The sequence below is a fragment of the Lipophrys pholis genome, assembly GCF_963383615.2.
Source record: "Lipophrys pholis genome assembly, chromosome: 14".
In the NCBI taxonomy this organism is placed as follows: domain Eukaryota; kingdom Metazoa; phylum Chordata; class Actinopteri; order Blenniiformes; family Blenniidae; genus Lipophrys; species Lipophrys pholis.
Window position 1 is genome coordinate 29013382 of NC_137633.1, and position 17306 is coordinate 29030687.

At 47.2% G+C, this 17306-nt stretch overlaps 2 protein-coding genes across 3 annotated transcripts in view; one reads left to right on the forward strand and one right to left on the reverse strand.

The window, feature by feature from the left end:
* impg1b (interphotoreceptor matrix proteoglycan 1b) overlaps positions 1–10427 on the forward strand; it is a gene marked incomplete at its 5' end in the record, with an annotated part of 32333 nt that extends 21906 nt beyond the window's left edge. The window contains 6 exons of the mRNA XM_080480610.1: positions 3170–3389; positions 3732–3942; positions 5038–5223; positions 5314–5497; positions 8723–8803; positions 9900–10427. Of these exons, the coding sequence (XP_080336736.1) occupies positions 3170–3389; positions 3732–3942; positions 5038–5223; positions 5314–5497; positions 8723–8803; positions 9900–9980 (963 nt within the window). The 3' untranslated portion in view covers positions 9981–10427. The remainder of the gene's footprint in view (positions 1–3169; positions 3390–3731; positions 3943–5037; positions 5224–5313; positions 5498–8722; positions 8804–9899) is intronic.
* Positions 10428–11025: 598 nt separating this feature from the next.
* The window catches only part of LOC308120196 (unconventional myosin-VI-like), a 67957-nt gene continuing 61676 nt past the window's right edge, over positions 11026–17306 (reverse strand). For both annotated transcript variants that reach the window (XM_080480648.1, XM_080480647.1), the window contains one exon: positions 11026–12180. In XM_080480648.1, coding sequence (XP_080336774.1) covers positions 11981–12180 — 200 coding nt within the window. In that variant the 3' untranslated portion in view covers positions 11026–11980. The remainder of the gene's footprint in view (positions 12181–17306) is intronic.

Sequence of the window (17306 nt, forward strand, 5' to 3'; positions counted from 1 at the left end):
GTGTCTTTAAATGCACATATTTAAAATGTTGCTAACATGATTTTCTTTGATTTTTAGAGACACATTGCTATTTTTCTGTATGTAAAACGTTTTTAAATTAGCAGCTGGCGTGCAGGTGAGGACTTTTAACCTGCACATTTGAAGACAAATTCAAGTATTTAGTCTGAATTTGTATCCATGGCTTGAGCTTGTGATGACAAGGACGTATTTTTAGGCTTCCTTAGCGCAGTCCGGTGTTTGGTGTTATGTAAAGGTCTCAAACAGAAGATGCATCAACATACAAATTGAACCACTTTTCCGCTGTAAAGCGTGGAAGCAGAGCGAAGGGATCGATGCAGCAGGCAGTTTACTGTTCGACGGAGCCGCTTCATGTTCTGGTCACTTTTCAACAGATGTCCTTGTTTTTCATCGTGCACGAGAACAGCTGGAGGCATGATGAGTCATGTTACAAGTGGATTTATTCTGATGCGTTGGCATCGATATTGTCTGAATCGGGGGAATTCTCCCCGAAGTCATGAGATTATTCACACACACATTACTTGCAGAAAAAAAGCCTAAAGCAATGACATAAAGAGATAAAACTCCATCTCCAATCTTTAATGGTTGCCCAAACCGTGGTTCCTGCAGTTGTGCTTTCTAATTGATGCATTTAGCTTCCTGGCCACACTAATGCGATCAGGCGTTTGAACTGGTAAGTGTTTACTGTACTGTACACACTCTATTGTCAGTAACCCATTAGGAATTGTCCCCTTTAAATGGGCTATATAAGAAAAGCAGAAGCACATCAAAGTGCATTTTTCTAACTTGTCTAAAATGCTTGTTAAAGGGGTCATAAGTTACAGCTTTTTAACAATTTCACATGGGCCTTGCTGGTCCAAAAAGTTTGTTTATTGTCCCAAATCTAGCTTTACCTTGATTTTCCTCCATTTGAATATTGGATCATAGGAGCTGCATTCAGAATCTGCTGTGTCTGTGTGAGCTGGACTGGCTCCGCCCTCATATGCCCAATCCTCTCGTGGTGCCATGTGCCAGAGCAGAGCTGCCTAATTGTGGGAGAGTCAAAGGGAGGGCCTACCTTGATTGGGATTGACACTATATAGGGTTTGATGTCTGATTGGCTGCTTGGAGCAACACACTTTTCAAAAACTGAAACAAGCCAGGGACAGAGAGGACAGACTGTCTTCACTTCTGGGACGTCAGTCCAGGTACGGGGACGATTAATACTGTTGGAAAACCAGTAGGAAGTGAATTTAGCATTATATGACCCCTTTAAATCACTGGAAATATCAGCAGCAATAAAGCAGGATCAGGCCGTGTAACCCATTTAAATGGACACAGTGTAATGCTTTGTGGCTAATGGAGAGCATGTGTGTGTGTGTGTGTGTGTGTGTGTGTGTGTGTGTGTGTGTGTGTGTGTGTGTGTGTGTGTGTGTGTGTGTGTGTGTGTGTGTGTGTGTGTGTGTGTGTGTGTGAACCATTAGCCTGCAGTAGCGTGCGATCCCCCTTGTGGTTTCCTGCGGCCCTCCATTACTCCTGTACCTACTGGTTTGTGAAGCAACCAATAACATTGGACATGGAGGTTGGAACGACTTGACTCGATACAATAAATCAGAAAAACTGCTTACATGGCTGCATTGTGTTTCTTCATCAGAAAAAAAGGAATGATAATGGTGTTTTTATTTCTTTTTCTAAAACAAGAACCAGTAGATACATGTGTAAGCACAGTGTGTCAGTCATTGAACTTTGCTTGTGTTTGTGCCACACTTCTGTTTGTGTCGAGTTCCCAGGATCTGTATCGACTCCACTGAGCTTTCTCGTAAAAAACAAACAAACTTGGTTTATGTGAGAAGAACTGGAGCCAGACTGGTAATCTACAGGAGATGTGTTCAGACAGGTGGATGACCAAACACTATTCTGCATGCGGTTGTTGAGGGGGTCCAGCCTGGAGGAGCTCCCCTCTCCTCGTCCAGCCCTCAGTAACCTGTGTGCCAGGGATCAGTGATGTAACCTGATCAGAGTCAAGCTGCTTAAGCCCTCTTATCTCTCGCTCAACAGCCAGGCCAGCTAAAGCAGCGTAATCTCTGCCCCTCGCTGGCACTGTGGTGTAAACACCAAGCAGAGTGGTGCAGATCGATGCAGGTCCATTACTCCTGCAAGCTGATTTCCTCTTCGCCTTCTTCACTCCAGTCTGGATAGAAAGGCTTGTCTCTGTTATCTGCGCTGCAGGTTTGCATCCTGGCGGAAGTGTTCCTGAAACAATATGAGAAAGTTTAGTAAGCGCTGAAACTGAATTTATGCTTTTCAAACAGGTGTAGCTGAAGATGTGCGTGCACTACCTTACTGATGGAAACAGGAAAGCGCAGCACAACCCAACAGCAGTTTGTCCCTGCTCATTCCATTTGTTCATTTATGATGTCGTACATGTGCAGCATCATGCTGTACAAGGAAATCAAGCTTCATTCCTCAGTAGGACAACTTTTAATGGTCGTATCTTTTTATATCACATTACATTTACATAATTTGCAAACAAACAGGTTGAAGCATTTTCCCCAGGTAATTATCAGTGTGCTGCTCCCCTGTTTCAGGTTAGTATTTACCTGAAACATTTTGATGAAGTGATGCAGCCACTTATCACTCGGCAACGTCAGCCTCCACCAAACTGCAAACTCTACCCATTTGTTTTGATCTGGAAATGTATTTATTACTATTCTTTTTCATCCACCTGATCTTTCCATCTCCTTTGTGACTGAAGTTAGCACATCCTCTCTTCACTAATAAACCTTCCCCAATTTGTTCTGGATTGAATCGGCCCATCTTCTGCATTAGTGGCAGGATTTCATGCTTGCATCAAAATGTAATTGTGAACTGTTCATAGCTTTCTGTAAAATGTGACTTGAATAATTAAAAGTTAGCCATGAAACGACAACCTCAGCAGTGTGATTGTGAGAGTAACACCACAGGATGAAATGAGGACATTAAGTTTTCTGATAGCAGAGTCACTTCATGTGACCTGAAGTGTCAGCTACAGTCGGTGCTTTCTCCCACCAAGTACAAGTGGCACAAAATAATGACCTCTCAGGAACAGAAATTAAGCTGCAAACTGAATCATAAAAATAAAAAAAAAGTCAAAGTTTGTGACAATTGAATGCTCTCCTTTTGCTCCCCACAGCTTTTACCATATTTAGAGTCCAACTTGACTGGATTTAGGCAGCTGGAGGTTCTTAACTTCAGGAACGGGAGTGTTGTGGTGAACAGCAAGATGAAACTGGATAAGCCCGTCCCTTATAATGTGACGGAGGCGGTGCACTGTGTGCTGGAAGACTTCTGCAACGCTGCGTCCAAACGGCTCGACATCGAGATTGACAGCCGGTCACTGGAAGTGGAGCCAGGTGAGATGTCGTCACTCCCTTGAATGTTTATTATGAATCCCGGTTAGTGCCCCTGTTGAAGCTTTCAACACTTCAGCTGTGGACAATGTTTGGGCTGCATGCAGTGAATCATTAATGCTGAATAATCCATAAGGTCACCTCCACTTTCTGCTGGATGTTTGTGTTTTGTAGATGAGTACTGCATAAATGTGATGTGTCTTTGTGGTTGGATGGTTCCATGACTGTGTTTTAAACACACCTTCCTGCAGTTCACATCACTCCCCATGCTTCAATCTACACATCAGTGTTAATGAGCAGCTCTGCTCTATTTCTCCTGCACCTCTCCTCCTGTCGGGGTTCCAGCGGACCAAGCAGATCCTTGTAAGTTCCTGGCCTGCAACGAGTTTTCCCGCTGCGTGGTGAACAGCTGGAACGGGGAGGCGGAGTGTCTCTGTGATCCAGGCTACAGCACCACGGACGGCGCCCCCTGTCAGAGCACGTGCACCCTGCAGCCTGACTACTGCCTGAATGGGGGCCTGTGTGAGATAATCCCCGGCCACGGAGCCACGTGCAGGTACACAACAAATTCTCTATCTCTCCGAGAACTGGATCCTCCACAACCACACAAGTCTCACTCCCTCTCCGACGCTGTCGCTTTACTTTCTATTTGTATAAAACAGACAATAAAAATCTATTTTTTAAAAATCTTCAGGTGACAGCAGAGAGTTTGTCTTCCCTGGTGAGGCACTCAAGGACACCGCTGTATACTTACACTACAAACCTGCCAGTTCCTGAAAATGATTGAATTACGCATTAGAGAGCAGATAGAGCAGAGAGAGAGCAGATCTGGTCTGGATGGGTTTGAGAGGCTGTATCTGGCAGCATAAATCACTGATTGATAATAACTGAACAACCCGCTGGACCCGCTACTGAGTCAATGAACAGACTAAAAAAAAAAAGGTTATGGCGCGTTTAGCCCCAGTTAATCCCTAAAACATGAGATCCTCTAAAGGGATAGAGAATGGCTTACTACCATGCACACAAGTAATGGTACTGGCAGGTTACTGACAGGTTAGTGAGCTAATAAAACTAGTTGACAGAGTCCAGCTGTGTGTCAGTAAAAGTGAGCAGGTTGTTTCCTACCTGTTGATGTTTCTTCAGGTGAGACGTTGACACACCTTCACGGCTGGGAGGCAGAATTTACATTGTCCAGAGAGGTGAAGAGTCTTCTCTCCCTTCAAAACAAAATGATGTCAGAGTTTCTTTCCCCGGGAGCAGCCATGACCAGAGCAGCTGAGGCAGTATCCATGGCAACGCCTCGTTTCAGGCTTCAGTTTGTTGCTGCAGTCTGCCTGAAAGCGTCGGAAAGTGTCGCAATGCCAGTGGACGGCGCATGTGTCAGCTGCATTTCTAGTTTATTCGATCTGATTTTCTATTGTAATCCCGCTCAGTAATCCCAGTTTTTATCTAATATACCTGTAACGAGATTACACATTTTGTTATGTACTGTAATGGATTACAGTTACATTTTTTTATCCCAATTAATAGTCCTAGTTACTCCACAACCCTGCCTGTCAGTGATAATAATGTTTGATTAAGGACTCCTAACGTGTACAGCGATGGACTGCTGGCTTCCTCTTACCCTTGTGTTCCTTCTGGTGTGCATCAGGTGTCCTGTGGGTAAATACTGGCACTACCACGGAGAGCGCTGCAATGAACTGCTCTCGACGCCGGTAGACCCCCCTCTGATCATAACCTGCCTGGTGGGAAGTCTCTGCCTCGTGTGCGCCGTTCTCGGCATTTTAATATTCATCAACAAGAAATGCATCACCAGTAAAAAAGCCGTGACTCTGGTGTAAGTATAAGTTCTCTGTCAAGACGTGACTGTCATCACAGGCTGCTTCCTGCTGTCTTAACAGATGTTTGCATTCTCTTCACATTGTAGGCACAGCCTTGCTCCGTATGCCTTTGAGAACACTTTGAGGGTCAACCCCATGTTTGAGAGTGATGATGGTGTCTTAACTCGAGTGTCCACATTGCCATGTTCCTCCAGCTCTGCCTCTTCTCAATCCCAGCAGTCTGAGCAGCAGCAGTGCGCCTCCATTGAAAATATACATCTAAGTATTGAGGTACTTTGTGCTGTGTGGCACAACTACCTGAACAACTAACTAAACAACAACTAAACTAACTGAACAGCTAAGTGAACAACCAACTAAACTAACTGAACAGCTAATCGAACTAACTGAACAACTAATTAAACAACTAGCTAAACTAACCGATCAAATATCGCCCACGTCAGTGGTTGGGGCGTCGTGGCCTGGGTGGTTGGCGGCTCTGCGGGCTCGGGGGGGTGTTAGTGTCTATGCTGGGGGGCTGCAGCCTGGCCTGGGGAGTGCTGGGGGATGTGTGTGTGTGTGTGTGTGTGTGTGGGGGGGGGGGGGGGGGGGGGGCTCTGCTCTGGGCTGGGGGTGGTCCCACTGGGCCAAGGTCCTAGCGACGGGGGGAACTCCCTCCCTCACAACCCTCCCTGCCTTACCTCACCTTACATCACTCCACAACAGGGAACAGTGGGGCGGTGCCTCGGGTGGGGGGGGGTCCAGGCTACTTAACTGTGGTCTGGGTCCTCCCGCGACTTTGCACCACCCACAATTTTAACCACACCTAGTCACGCAGGGTCTTGAGGGGGTAAGCCGCTCTCTGGGTTCTGCCGCTTGGCAGCAGTAGAACGCCCGGGCCCCTCTACATTCCTCCGCTGGCTCAGCTTCGCTCTGTGGACTCCATGAGAAGATGTTTCTGTGTTCCATCGTTTCAAGTCTTGTAATGTTTATCCAGTCTGTGGGTTTGCTCTTGTTGTGGGACACACAGCTCTGGGACTGCTTCACTCATGTTGGGATTTATGGTTGGTTATTAGCATTAAATTACTGTAAGTAATAGATTACTGAAAGTAATAAATCACTGGAAGTAATTTATGAAAAATTGAAATTATTAATGGAAGTAAACGGTCATTTACTCATTAATAACTCCTAAAGTAATTGAGTAATTACTTAAAAATGAATAAATTATCAAAAATAATTTACTAATACATTTTTTTTAATTTGCATAAATTTGTTATTTATGAATTAATAATAAATCGGGGCACCACCAGATAAACTGGAAATAGCAAATTACCAAAATATCAGTCTCGTTTGTAAAAAGTTTATTTAAGTTAGTTAATATTTCTGCATAAAATAAAACAATCTTAAATAAAATGGAAGGTGTGAGATCCGAGCACAGACTGTTACAAACCAGTGAATTGTCAACAATAAATACACAATAATCACCAAGAAGCGTTCAATTCAGCTAACAGGCGTTTATTAATAAAAATGTATTAATTCATAAATAATTCTGGAATCATCTCATAAATCAACACATTCAAATAGCAAACGACATCTAACACGGAGATCTAATCTATTAAACAGCAAACACTATGTACAAAGAGTGTGTGTGTGTGTGTGTGTGTGTGTGGTCTGGAGTAATGAGTGTCAGTGTATGTGGTGACCGTGATGATCACTAGGGCGTGCGGCAGCGCGCCGAGGGAGAGCGCAATGGCTTGATGTGTCCACCAGGACGTCAAGAGGGATTGCGATGACCCACGCGACCACTAGGGGCGTTTGACTCGCTCTTTCTGGGGACGCGGCGGTTGCTTAGCGGCCAGATAAACAAGACGTCCGTCGAGCGCGCATGCGCGAGGGCGGTCTCGGAGCGAGGCAGTCTACCGAGGGCGTAACGAACGGGTGGTTCCGTTGGCCCGGTTCTGAGTGCCGGAGTCCTAAGTGGAGGTCGGGACCTGCAGTTAGAACTCTTATGATCGAGGCAGATGTGGTCTTGCAGCAGATAACAGTTGGGTGTTACATGCAGTTGTGTGTGTGTCTGTGACCTTATCTGATCAGATAAGGGGGGCGCAGGGCTGCGAGGAGATCCGGGTTAGTAGAAGAAGGGGGGGGGGGGGGTGAGAGAGAAACACAGAGAATTCTGGCGACACTCGGTTCTGAACCCTGGTTCCTCCACACAGAACTTCCAGTGAACTGGAGCTCACTTGGACCTCTGGTTCTGAGGTGGAAAACCCAATTCCCGGACTTGGTTGGTGCGCGTGAACACGAGTACACAAACATATGAGATGCTGCGGACACATTGAAACACATTGCATGTTAACTTCACGCTAATCTAACAATATATCTGCCCAGACAAAAGCTCTCTCACCGTCCATGGTTTGGTGCTGGACAGCACCGTCCGTGGTGCTGTTGGTTCTGTGAGGCTGTAGTAACTGGTTGTTACCGGGTCTGAATTCAGCGTCCTGAATTCAGAGGCCTGGCTTCAGCTGCAGCAGTGGGCAGCAAGGCAGTTGAAGGAGGAGAGGAGACGCTGGTTCTGGTCTCCAGAATCCCCCAATAAAAGGGAAAAATAGAGGAAACAGACGAAGTAGTCCAAACTGGGTCCTGCTCGTCCAGCGGGCTGGCGTGGGGTCTGTCTCTTGGACCTACCTAGTGCTCTCTTTACTGAGCCGAGGTAGGAGAGACATGTCTCTCTCTTGGTGGTCAGATTGAGAAGCAGAGAGAGTTGGTAGGAAAAGTTTCACCAAGCTTGAATTTCGGACCCCTGAGGTGTTTGGACTTTTATAGTTGTGCGTCATGGTCCGACCCCTGGTGTGGTCAGGCTGCGTCTCAGCCAATCTCCTTGGGCTGGTCTCAGGTTTCCAGACCATGGGTGTGGCGGAGTTGGTGGATTCCCCTGGTGGTGAGTTTCAGAGATGCAGCTCCCGAGGTGGAGGCCGGGGGCCCCCTGGTGGGGGGGTCACGTGACCAATGGCAAATGTTTCTAGTGGTGGCCACATGTTTCTTTGTTCTCAAAGAGACGTGGTCATCCCCCCCCCCCCCCCCCCCCCCCCCCTCCCCCCCTTGTCCGGAGTGGGGTGAGCATGGTGGTCAAGGCCCAACACTCATACATTGTTTATTTACTTATTGATCAGTCCGTCCACTTCGTCTTCCATCAAGTCCAACAGCAGTTTTGACTGAATGGAATTGAACACAGTGAAACTTTGGGACGAACATGAGCAAGAACTTTAACATGTAGTGTGTGTGTGTGTGAGTGTGAGTGTGTGTGAGTGTGTGTGAGTGTGTGTGAGTGTGTGTGAGTGTGTGTGATCTGAATGTGTGTAGCTGTCGCTGATGCTCCCTCCTAGAAACATACTTCTTTTTAGCCTCCTTCCTCTTCTTCTGTGTGTCAGACTGATTGATCAGACTGATCGGACTGGTTGATTGATTGGACTGATTGACTGATCGGACTGATCATTCAGTTTATATGTTGTGTTCCTGCAGATCCCCAGACAACTCTACACAACCAGATCAGAAAAGCTCGTGTCAGAAATGACAGATTTCCACCACTGCATTCCTCACCAGGTAAGCTGCAGTTCCTCACTCAAAGAAGACAAAGTGAGTTTTATCGTTGGAATGAAAGAAAACAAATCCCTGTTGCTTGTTTCTCTTTCTGTGTTTGAGTTGACGGGTGATATATAGAGTGATGGGTAATATTGTGATCAAACTGAATTTTAACATCAGTTTGAATGATTTGACAGTTTGGAGTTTGAGTCAGGTTTATCAGCCGTGTTCCTAATGTTCAATAATACAAAAACAATGAACTTTTTTTTACAGCTCTTTGACGCCTGCAAGGGTAAAACAAAAAACTAAAGATTTGTACAATAAGCTGTTAATTTTCAGCTCACTGACCAATCATTGTTTGTGTATGTGAAGCTTTGCTCCAACACTGTTGAAAAGAATCACAGAGCAGCTGTAAAGAACCTGATGGTTGATCTAAACATCTGTAATACAACCTGATGGTTGATATGATGATCTAAACATCTGTAAAGAACCTGATTGATCTAAACATCTGTAATAGAACCTGATGATTGATCTGATGATCTAAACATCTGTAATACAACCTGATGGTTGATATGATGATCTAAACATCTGTAAAGAACCTGATGGTTGATCTAAACATCTGTAATACAACCTGATGGTTGATATGATGATCTAAACATCTGTAAAGAACCTGATGGTTGATCTAAACATCTGTAATACAACCTGATGGTTGATATGATGATCTAAACATCTGTAATAGAACCTGATGATTGATCTGATGATCTAAACATCTGTAATACAACCTGATGGTTGATCTGATGATCTAAACATCTGTAAAGAACCTGATGGTTGATATGATGATCTAAACATCTGTAAAGAACCTGATGATTGATCTAAACATCTGTAATAGAACCTGATGATTGATATGATGATCTAAACATCTGTAAAGAACCTGATGATTGATCTAAACATCTGTAAAGAACCTGATGATTGATCTAAACATCTGTAATAGAACCTGATGATTGATATGATGATTTAAACAGCTGCCAGATGTTCACAGCAGCTGTAATATCCCATGACGATTCGTACGATGATGAAAACAGATGTTCACAATCTTCTGAACTTCTTCTGTTTGTAGACTTGGCGACCAAACGACTACCGGACACGCTGTCTTCTGAGAGCGTCAGATAACGAGTGTTTTGAAGTGACGGTTGTCTGATGATCCTGAGGAGCTGCAGTGTGAAGCTCTGGAGCCTGGAGGGACCGTGACACGGTTCAGGTCCCGCCGGGACCAGACACTAGTGCTCAAAGGGCAGGTGGATTTAGAATGTGTGCAAGTGATATCAAGCTGATATTTATTTTAAATATTGAACAGTAGGAACATTTCCTGTATACCCTTGGCAAAGGTTGTTCTTTCCTCACACTGAGGCATTTACATTTTACAAGCTGATCCACGTGGTGGTATTGTATGTTTAGACTGGAAATCGTTGTTTTCATGCCATTCTTCAACACTGTTGTGTCCCAAAAAGAGAATGAATGTATAAGCTTTGGACTTGGACACTTTGCTCTCTGCGTCCACATCACAATGACTTACACCATCAATCATTTGTCTCATCAAAGTTGGACCTTTTTTTTTTTTTTTACACCAATAAAATGTTTTTGCATCAAGAATCAAAAGTCTTTTCTTTTTCACATTGAGTTTATCCATCCGTTCTTCTAAACCTTGATGTGCAGTGAACTGGAAATGTACAGTCATTAATAAACCTCCCAGGCCTGTTTCTCTATGGTGGGAGGAGCCTGTGCAGGAAGAACATGCAAACAGGTGAGAGGAACAACCACTGTGCCACCGTGCACCACAATCTGAACATCATGTGTGTGTGTGTGTGAGTGTGTGTGTGTGTGTGTGTGTGTGTGTGTGTGTGTGTGTGTGTGTGTGTGTGTGTGTGTGTGAGAGAGAGAGAGAGAGAAAGAAGTGTGAAGCTGTTTGTAGAGTTTTTCACTGGAATATATAAAACAGTGTACAGCTCCTGAAATAATGCTCAAACCTCCACTGACCGGAGAACCTTAATCCCTCTAATCTTAATCTGCTCGATTAACCTAACTAACCTGACAAACATCATCTGGGTGATGACATCTTGCCGCACATTAGCCTCTGTTTAAATGATCTACAAACTAATCTTATTACCTTGACAGAGTTGGCTCCAGTTACCAGCGCAGGAGAGTTAACTCCTGCGTTTGAGCTCTGATGCAAAGAAACCAGCAGGAACCATGTGGGGACACGTTTATTTTCTACAATTCCAAGTCAAATGATCAGCTGATTAAAACACACAAATGACACAACTGCAGCTCAAACTGCACACATGAGCACACTTTGCATTTGTCGCTTAACAAATGAGTTACAACAGAAGAAATTGACAGAAACACACAGGAAGAATAGGAAGGGTGAGAGCTCTTCTGCGGAGTGAGGGAAGAATGAACCGTTAAACTCGCTCAGCTCTTTTCTTCTATAAATTAAAACTTTCAGCATATCGTCATCGTCTGTCGTCTCCTTTCAGCTGCCACGTGTGAAAGTTTGAATCACTCCTCATCAAGGACATCATTTCTGATGATTCTATAGTTTATTCTGCTATTATACACACACTGAAGCATTTCTGTGTCTAACATCTTCTTTTACAGGTTTCAGGTTCAAATATAGAATAACATTGAAGATTTCTGTCTTCGTTTAAGGCATCACCGTTTGTTGTCACACATTAAAAAAAGAGATTGAACACAAACAAACAGCACGATGAAACCTTAAAAAATGGTGAATGGATTTCACTTGTATAACGCAACTATGTGAGCAGTCCCACAGTGCTTCACATTGTTAATCACACACACGTTCACACACCAATGGAGGCTGCAGCCATGCAAGGACCTGTCAATCCATTGGGAGCAATGTTGGGTTTCAGTGACTTGCTCAAGGACACTCCGGCATGTGGAGATGGGAATCAAACCTGCAACCTTCCGATTGGGAGACGACCGCTTCACCAACCGAGCCACACCACCCGCCAGAATGAAACCAGACATTATGAAGATGTTTGTGTGCCTGCAAGGAGAGTGTGTGTGTGTCCTCACGCACCACAGGGTGGGGTCAGTGTGTGTGAGGAGAGTGTGTGTGTGTCCTCACGCACCACAGGGTGGGGTCAGTGTGTGTGAGGAGAGTGTGTGTCCTCTGAAGCGTCACTTGAGCAGACTCTGCAGCATGGCGGTGGCGTACGTTGGGCGAGCCTGCTTGTTCTCGATGGCTTTCTTCAGGTACTGAATCCCGTCGCAGCGCTCCCAGATCTCCTCAAACTGACGGGGCAGGATCTCGGCACCCCTCTTCCTGGTCAGACCCGTCTCCTCCAGACTCAGCTCGCACATCTCCATGTCGTCTTTCCCTGGAAGCAGAGAACATCACACACCACGACATCAACCATGTGAATCTCTGCTTCCACGAGGAGCAATGAGGAGGAAGCCTGCTCATGGAGCCGAGTTAAATAACACTGACAGTTTATCTTTTATAACTGAAGTGAAGAAAGTCAAAGGGATTATTTAGTTTAAGTCATCTTTAGAAAAAACTACTTAATAATAATTAACTGTTGTGGACATTTCATGTGTAAATGTTGGGTTTTTGTCTGTTTATTATTTGGATGTAAGACTATCACATTCTTATTGGCACAATAGAAACAAATCTCATTGAAACTATAGTCAAGTAAAATGACATACCATAGAGTTCCTAATAAACGCGCTGTGCGAGTGCAAGCCTGGGGGGTGCGTATCTATTGGGAACATACATAGTTTTAGGCAGCGAGCTGTCCAACCCTCAATTTTCAAAGAAGACCCGCCGAAAAAAAATAATGGACTTTATGTCATGCCCTCCACTTCTCAACCCTAATTTGGTCCGTTGGCACCATCTGGTGGCCTCCCTGCCTCATTGGCCCGACCTCTCACCTCCAATCACCTCAACTGCTTCCAGCTGCGACGGGGAGTGGCCTCCCCACCTGCAAGTACTCACACCTCTACATAAACACCGGCTCACCACTAACCGCTGCCAGACCGTACCCTTCCTCATTCTGACCCTCCTCGTCGCTGGATTCCCCGCTACCTCCTGCCCGACTGGAACAACGATCCCTACTCACTACTCTTCCCACTCATCAGCCGATCCTCCCCACTCCTGTGCCAGACTCCTCCGTCCGTCCTCTTTGGCTGCGATTCGTTCACTCTATGTTTTATGATGTTAGTTTAGCCCACCCAGAGTCTGCTTAGTTGTTTTTACTTTTCCAGTAGCTTTTCCGTCAGTAGCTTCCTGATCGTTTTCTGTTTAAATCTTAGTATTAGTTTTTGCCTTAGTGGCTTATTTTACCTATAGTCGCCCCACCATCCCGCTAGGGGCTCTGGTAATGTTTGTTGACTCCGCTTCTTCTTTTTGTTCAAATAAATAAGTGGACTGAATTTTTGTGTCTCCTGTTTTGCTGTCTGCGCCTGAGCCTCAGTTCCATCCCATGACAGTACGGTTTGGCCATCATGAGCTCAGCAGACCGCAAAACGGAGGCAGGCGCTGCCTCTGCCATTCACCAAGCTGTAGATAGCCACGAGGCAATCCTAGGACAGCATGATGAGCTCCTTAGGGGTCTTCTATCTAGCGTGAATGCACTAATTAGTCAAATGTCGCACTTAACTGGTCAGCTGTCCACGTTGGCACCTTCCATAGCCGCCCAAAATACCGACGCTAATATCCCAGAGACTGTGATTGGTAGCTCTCTCTCTGTGCACGCTACAGCAGTACGCGAACCCACGGTTCCGGTTCCTGAGAGCTATGCTGGGGATTTCGGCTCTTGTGAGGCCTTCCTGATTCAGGTTTCACTCGTCTTCGAGCTGCAACCGACGTCCTACGCATCTGATAGGGCTAAAATCGCGTACTTGATCGGCCTCCTACGGGGGTCTGCACGAGACTGGGGAGTCGCTGTGTGGAAAAAACAGGGAAGTGTCTGCACCTCCTACTCCCGCTTCACCGCAGACATGAGGCGTGTCTAAGATCACCCAGTTCGGGGACGAGATGCTGGGGATCGCCTCACGACCCTGAGACAGGGGTCCCGCAGCGTCGCCGAATACTCTCATCTGCTACAGCTACCAGCGATACTGACCCACCTAACTCACTCACTCTCCGTGTCTGTGCTGGTGGATTCCGAGGCCGAGGAGAACTTTCTAGACTTGGACCTTGCCAGACAGCTCCACGTCCCATCTGTTCCACTGGATTCTCCCATGGAGGCCCGCTCTCTTAACGGTCTTCCCCTGGCCACGGTCCGGAGGAGAACAATTCCTGTCACCCTCCTGTTGGCAGGTAACCACCATGAAACATTAACCTTTCACTTAATTGAAAATTCTCGCCCACAGCTGGTGCTGGGGGACCCCTGGTTGATGAAACGTAATCCTTCCATTGATTGGCGCAGCAGCCAGATTCTGTCCTGGAGTGCAGCGTCTCATGCCGACTGACTCCGCTCAGCCTCATCCTCTGCTCCAGTAATTCCCAAGCCGGTTCCCCAGCCTCCGGACCTGCTCGGCATTCCTGATGTTTACCGTGACCTAGCTCCGGTCTTCAGTAAGGAGGACGCCCTATCCTTGCCCCCCCACCGACCCTATGGCTGTGCCATCAAGCTCCTGCCCGGGGCCACCTTGCCCTCTGGTCGTCTGTACAACCTCACTAAACCCGAGCAGGTGGCCATGGAGATGTATATTAGGGATGCCCTGGCAGCAGGTATCATTCGGCCCTCCACTAGGTGCTGGCTTCTTTTTTGTGGGCAAGAAGGACGGGTCCCTGCGACCCTGTATTGACTTTCGGGGCCTAAATGATATATCTATGAAGAACAAGTACTCTCTTCCTCTTATAAATTCAGCCTTTACCCTCCGCCATGGGGCCAAGGTGTTCTCCAAACTAGACTTGAGGAATGCTTACCACTTAGTGAGAATAAAAGAGGGGGATGAGTGGAAGACAGCTTTTAATACCCACCTAGGACACTTTGAATATTTAGTGATGCCCTTTGGCTTCACAAATGCCCCCGCTATCTTCCAGAATCTTATTAATGACGTGCTCAGAGATATGATCAACCGCTTTGTGTTTGCGTACATGGACGACATCCTAATCTATTCCAGAAACCAGGAGGAACACGTCCGCCATGTCCGTCTGGTTCTAGAGCGCCTGTGGAAGAACCGCCTGTTTGCTAAAGCGGAGAAATGTGAGTTTCATGTCTCCACTGTGCCATTCTTGGGTTTTGTTATCTCCCCAGGACGAATCAGGATGGATCTGGCCAAGCTATCGGCTGTCTCGGAGTGGCCCCAGCCAGAGACCCGGAAACAGTTGCAGTGGTTTTTGGGCTTCGCCAACTTTTACCGCTGCTTCATCCGTAATTATAGTAAGGTGGCAGCTCCACTCACAGCCCTGACCTCCACCTCAATTCCATTCCAGTGGACCCCCAAGGCTGAGCAGGCATTCCAGTCCCTCAAGGTACGATTCACCTCTGCTCCGATCCTAGTTCAGCCAGATCCCCACCTTCAGTTCGTGGTCAAGGTGGATGCTTCTGATTCCGGGGTTGGGGCCGTGCTCTCCCAGAGGACCCCGACAGACCAAAAGCTGCACCCATGTGCCTTCTTCTCTCGCCGCCTGACCCCAGCAGAGCAGAATTACGACGTGGGGAACCGGGAGCTGCTGGCGGTCAAGCTTGCCCTAGAGGAGTGGCGTCACTGGTTGGAAGGGGCAGAGCACCCATTCATAGTCTGGACCGATCACAATAACCTGGAGTACATCCGCTCAGCTAAAAGACTGAACTCTCGGCAGGCCCGCTGGACGCTGTTTTTTGGTCGCTTCCAGTTCACCCTCACATATCGCCCTGGGTCCCGTAACATCAAGCCGGACGCCCTGTCTCGCCAGTTCTCTTGTGATGAGCCCTCCGGTGACCCCGAACCAGCCTTCCCCCTGCTCGCCTCGTCGCCTCTCTAACCTCACAAGTGGAGGATCAGGTCCGCCAGGCGCAAAGCCGACAGCCAACCCCAGGTAACTGCCCAGCTAATGCTCTCTATGTTCCTGAGTCTGTGCGTACCCAGGTGCTCCAGTGGGCCCATACCTCCCACTTCGCCTGCCACCCTGGGGGCTTCCGGACCGTGTCCATCCTTCGGCAGAGGTTTTGGTGGCCCTCTCTCGAACGGGACACTCGAGACTTTGTCGCTGCTTGCCCCACCTGCTCCCAGGCCAAGACGCCTTCCCAGCCCAGCTCGGGCTGTGGTCCCACATCGCAGTTGATTTCGTCACTGGAGTACCCCGCTCTAGAGGTAACACAGCCATCCTCACCATTGTTGATCGTTTCTCCAAGGCAGCACACTTCGTCGCCCTTCCCAAACTCCCCTCAGCCAAGGAGACGGCATCCCTCTTGGTAACCCACGTTTTCCGGTTTCATGGGATACCAGCAGACATTGTCTCAGACAGGGGTCCACAGTTTACCTCCGGAGTTTGGAAGGCCTTCTGCACTGCACTAGGGGCCACCCTCAGTCTCACCTTTGGCTTTCACCCCCAGTCTAACGGACAAGTGGAGCGGGCCAATAAGTCCCTGGAGACGTACCTCCGGTGCCTGGTCACCTCCAACCCGACGGCCTGGTCTGAGCATCTGTCCTGGGTGGAGTATGCACATAACTCTCAAACTCTTCCGTGGGAATGTCTCCTTTTCAGTGCTCCCTCGGCTACCAGCCGCCGTTGTTCCCCTCCCAGGAACAAGAAATCGCCATTCCCTCCGTGCAAACATTCGTCAGCCGGATCGAAAGGGTCTGGGATAGGGCCAGGCTCACACTTCTACAATCGACCAAGAGGATGGCGCGTCATGCCAACCGCCGTCGCCGCCCGGCCCCAACCTATACTGTGGGTCAACAAGTCTGGCTGAGGGCCAAGGACCTCCCGCTAAAGGTTGAATCCAGGAAGCTGGCGCCCCGGTTCATCGGTCCCTTCCCAGTGGAGCGAATCATCAGTCCTACGGCGGTACGTCTCACCCTTCCCCGAACATTGAAAATCCACCCTACGTTCCATGTCTCACAGGTCAGGCCCACCAGAGACTCCCCCCTGGCTCCTCCACTTCGCCCCCCCTGATCGTTTTCTGTTTAAATCTTAGTATTAGTTTTTGCCTTAGTAGCTTATTTTACCTATAGTTGCCCCACCATCCCGCTAGGGGCTCTGGTAGTTTTCGTTGACTCCGCTTCTTCTTTTTGTTCAAATAAATAAGTGGACTGAATTTTTGTGTCTCCTGTTTTGCTGTCTGCGCCTGAGCCTCAGTTCCGTCCACTTTATGTTGTGATTGTAGTCATTTTTGGCAATAAATGTTTGATCTTGCAAAAATATAGACAATTTTATCATGCACACTGCGCCACAACAAAGCAAAGCTTTCAAATGTAAATTCAAAGGTTATTATAGCAATATTTTACCAATCCGGTCCAGTCCCGATGAAACTGGACTGTATGTGGCCCCTGAACAAATTTTTTTATCTTG